Genomic DNA, 2,500 nt, shown 5'->3' on the forward strand with positions numbered 1-2,500 from the left:
GACCCACTGTATGTTTGGTATTTTATTCCACTCACCAGTCCGTGTGCTGATCATCGATGACCAACAGGACTTGAGGCTTGCGGACCGCAGGTTTGGCGGGCTGACTGCTCCCTGGCGGTGCTCCCTCGGCAGACACCGCCGCCGCTGCCGACTTGGCGTGCGCGGCGGCGGCGACGTTCTGCGCCAGCTGGGCGCTCTTGACCACGCTGGAGAAGGAACTGAGGAAGCTGGCCGTCCCCGCGGCGGGGCTGGGCGCCGGGGCCTGAGTCTGAGTGGGCAGGGCGGGGGGCTGGCGCCGCTCCGTGGCGGGCGAGGCCGGGGAGGAGGTGGACGACCCCGGCGGCGTGGGCCTCTGCAGGTCCATCATGTAGCCGTTGGGCAGGTTGGCCACGAAGCTGCTGTCGGACAGGCGCCGGCGAAGGTAGTTCATGGCGACGGGCGGGCTGGTGGGTCCGAAGGAAGTGTTCTGGAAAAGTCCTGCCAAGGAAAAGTCTTTTGAGTGGAAAGGTTTGTGATCAACAGCATCATCGAGGCACCCATTGCAGTGAGGAGGTTAACACATGCTAAACATCGACCACACTATTAATAATAAATAAAATGCTATTGTTGGTAGTACTGGGAATCTTTGGGCACCACACCATTCCATTCTTGGGGGTAACGATTCGATTCCGAATCTGTTCTCGGTTCAAAATCAAAACTTTTTAATAACATTGGCTGCCATTTGTATGATGAACTATATTACTCACAAAAAAAGATAAGCAGCAGTGACAAATGTTTATATTACTTAAATATAAACATTTATATGGTTTTGTTGAATACAATTCTAGCCAAACATTTAATAAAGTCAAATAGAAATAAGACTATATTACAGAACAGGTTTAAAAAAAGTTTTTAAAGAAATTTGGCAGCCCTTGGAATTTTTTTGTATCAAAAATATATATTTTTACATTGAAATTTCTGAAGAAAAAAATTATATTATATATATATATATATATATATATATATATATATATATATATATATATATATATATATATATACATATATACACATATATATACGTATATATATATACATATATATATACGTATATATATATATATATATATAGTGGGGCAAAAAAGTATTTAGTCAGCCACCGATTGTGCAAGTTCTCCCACTTAAAATGATGACAGAGGTCTGTAATTTTCATCATAGGTACACTTCAACTGTGAGAGACAGAATGTGAAAAAAAATATCCAGGAATTCACATTGTAGGAATTTTAAAGAATTTATTTGTAAATTATGGTGGAAAATAAGTATTTGGTCAACCATTCAAAGCTCTCACTGATGGAAGGAGGTTTTGGCTCAAAATCTCACAATACATGGCCCCATTCATTCTTTCCTTAACACGGATCAATCGTCCTGTCCCCTTAGCAGAAAAACAGCCCCATGCTTCACAGTAAGTATGGTGTTCTTGGGATCCAACTCAGTATTCTTATTCCTCCGAACACGACGAGTTAAGTTTATACCAAAATGGATACATGGATGATACAGCAGAGGATTGGGAGAATGTCATGTGGTCAGATGAAACCAAAATAGAGTCTTTTAGTCCGGGGGTAGGCAGTCCTTTCGTAATTGCTTTGTTGTGGTTTGAAATGATTTGTTGTATGTTATTCATACAGCTGTAGCTCAATTTAATGTTGTTCTTGTGGAATATTTTTCTTAGGGTGTTGCCTTTGGGGAAGTGTTTGTCGATCAGAGTGAGGAACTTGTGGCCGATATTGGTTGAGACGTTTTTGCTGAATGGGGGGTTGTACCAGATGATGTTGTTTCGTTTTCTGCTCTTTTTTAGTTGGTTTCCTGGCGTGGGTTCATAGGTGAGGGTGAAATTGTATCCGCTTTCATCAAGCGCTTTCTGGTACGAACCAGAAAGCACTTGATGAAAGCGGATACAACTTCACCCTCACCTATGAACCCACGCCAGGAAACCAAGTTGTATCAAATTAAATAAAAAAATGAAAAATAGTAATTACAATACTAATTTTAAAAAAAATAAGTACACGTATACATATTTGTACATATACATACACACACACATTACATATCGCTATAATGGATATATAACTAATATAATTGGATATTATTAAGATTATGTGACAGTTGGATGGCTGCTTTGTTTATGTCCATGACAATGTTTCTAAAGTTTGTATTTAAAGATGTGTTATCAATCACAAATATCAAGCAGCTAAAATAAGCCAAACATGGATAAGTGTGGACGGAAACAGTGTTTTGCATTTTTACCATCATGCATTGTTTTTTGCACCATGATTAGGGAAGGTTGTTTGCATTGAGCCACATAAGTAGATACTGTGCTTAGTTACATTCACAGCACGGTAAATAGTAATGGTGATAAAACAACTGCATATAAATTGACTTTTAAAAATACATTTAAATCTCCTTGCGGCCAGATTCCCTTTTAAACGTATGACATCTTAAAGATGCCGACGGGCCATCCTTA

At 40.1% G+C, this 2,500-nt stretch overlaps 1 protein-coding gene across 1 annotated transcript in view; it reads right to left on the reverse strand.

Annotated features, from left to right (window-relative positions):
* LOC133560962 (synapsin-3-like) overlaps positions 1–2,500 on the reverse strand; it is a 274,400-nt gene that overhangs the window by 250,214 nt on the left and 21,686 nt on the right. Inside the window, exon 2 of the mRNA XM_061914036.1 lies at positions 36–477. Within this exon, the coding sequence (XP_061770020.1) occupies positions 36–430 (395 nt within the window). The 5' untranslated portion in view covers positions 431–477. The remainder of the gene's footprint in view (positions 1–35; positions 478–2,500) is intronic.

Source organism: Nerophis ophidion, linkage group LG10 (assembly GCF_033978795.1).
Source record: "Nerophis ophidion isolate RoL-2023_Sa linkage group LG10, RoL_Noph_v1.0, whole genome shotgun sequence".
Lineage (NCBI taxonomy): Eukaryota > Metazoa > Chordata > Actinopteri > Syngnathiformes > Syngnathidae > Nerophis > Nerophis ophidion.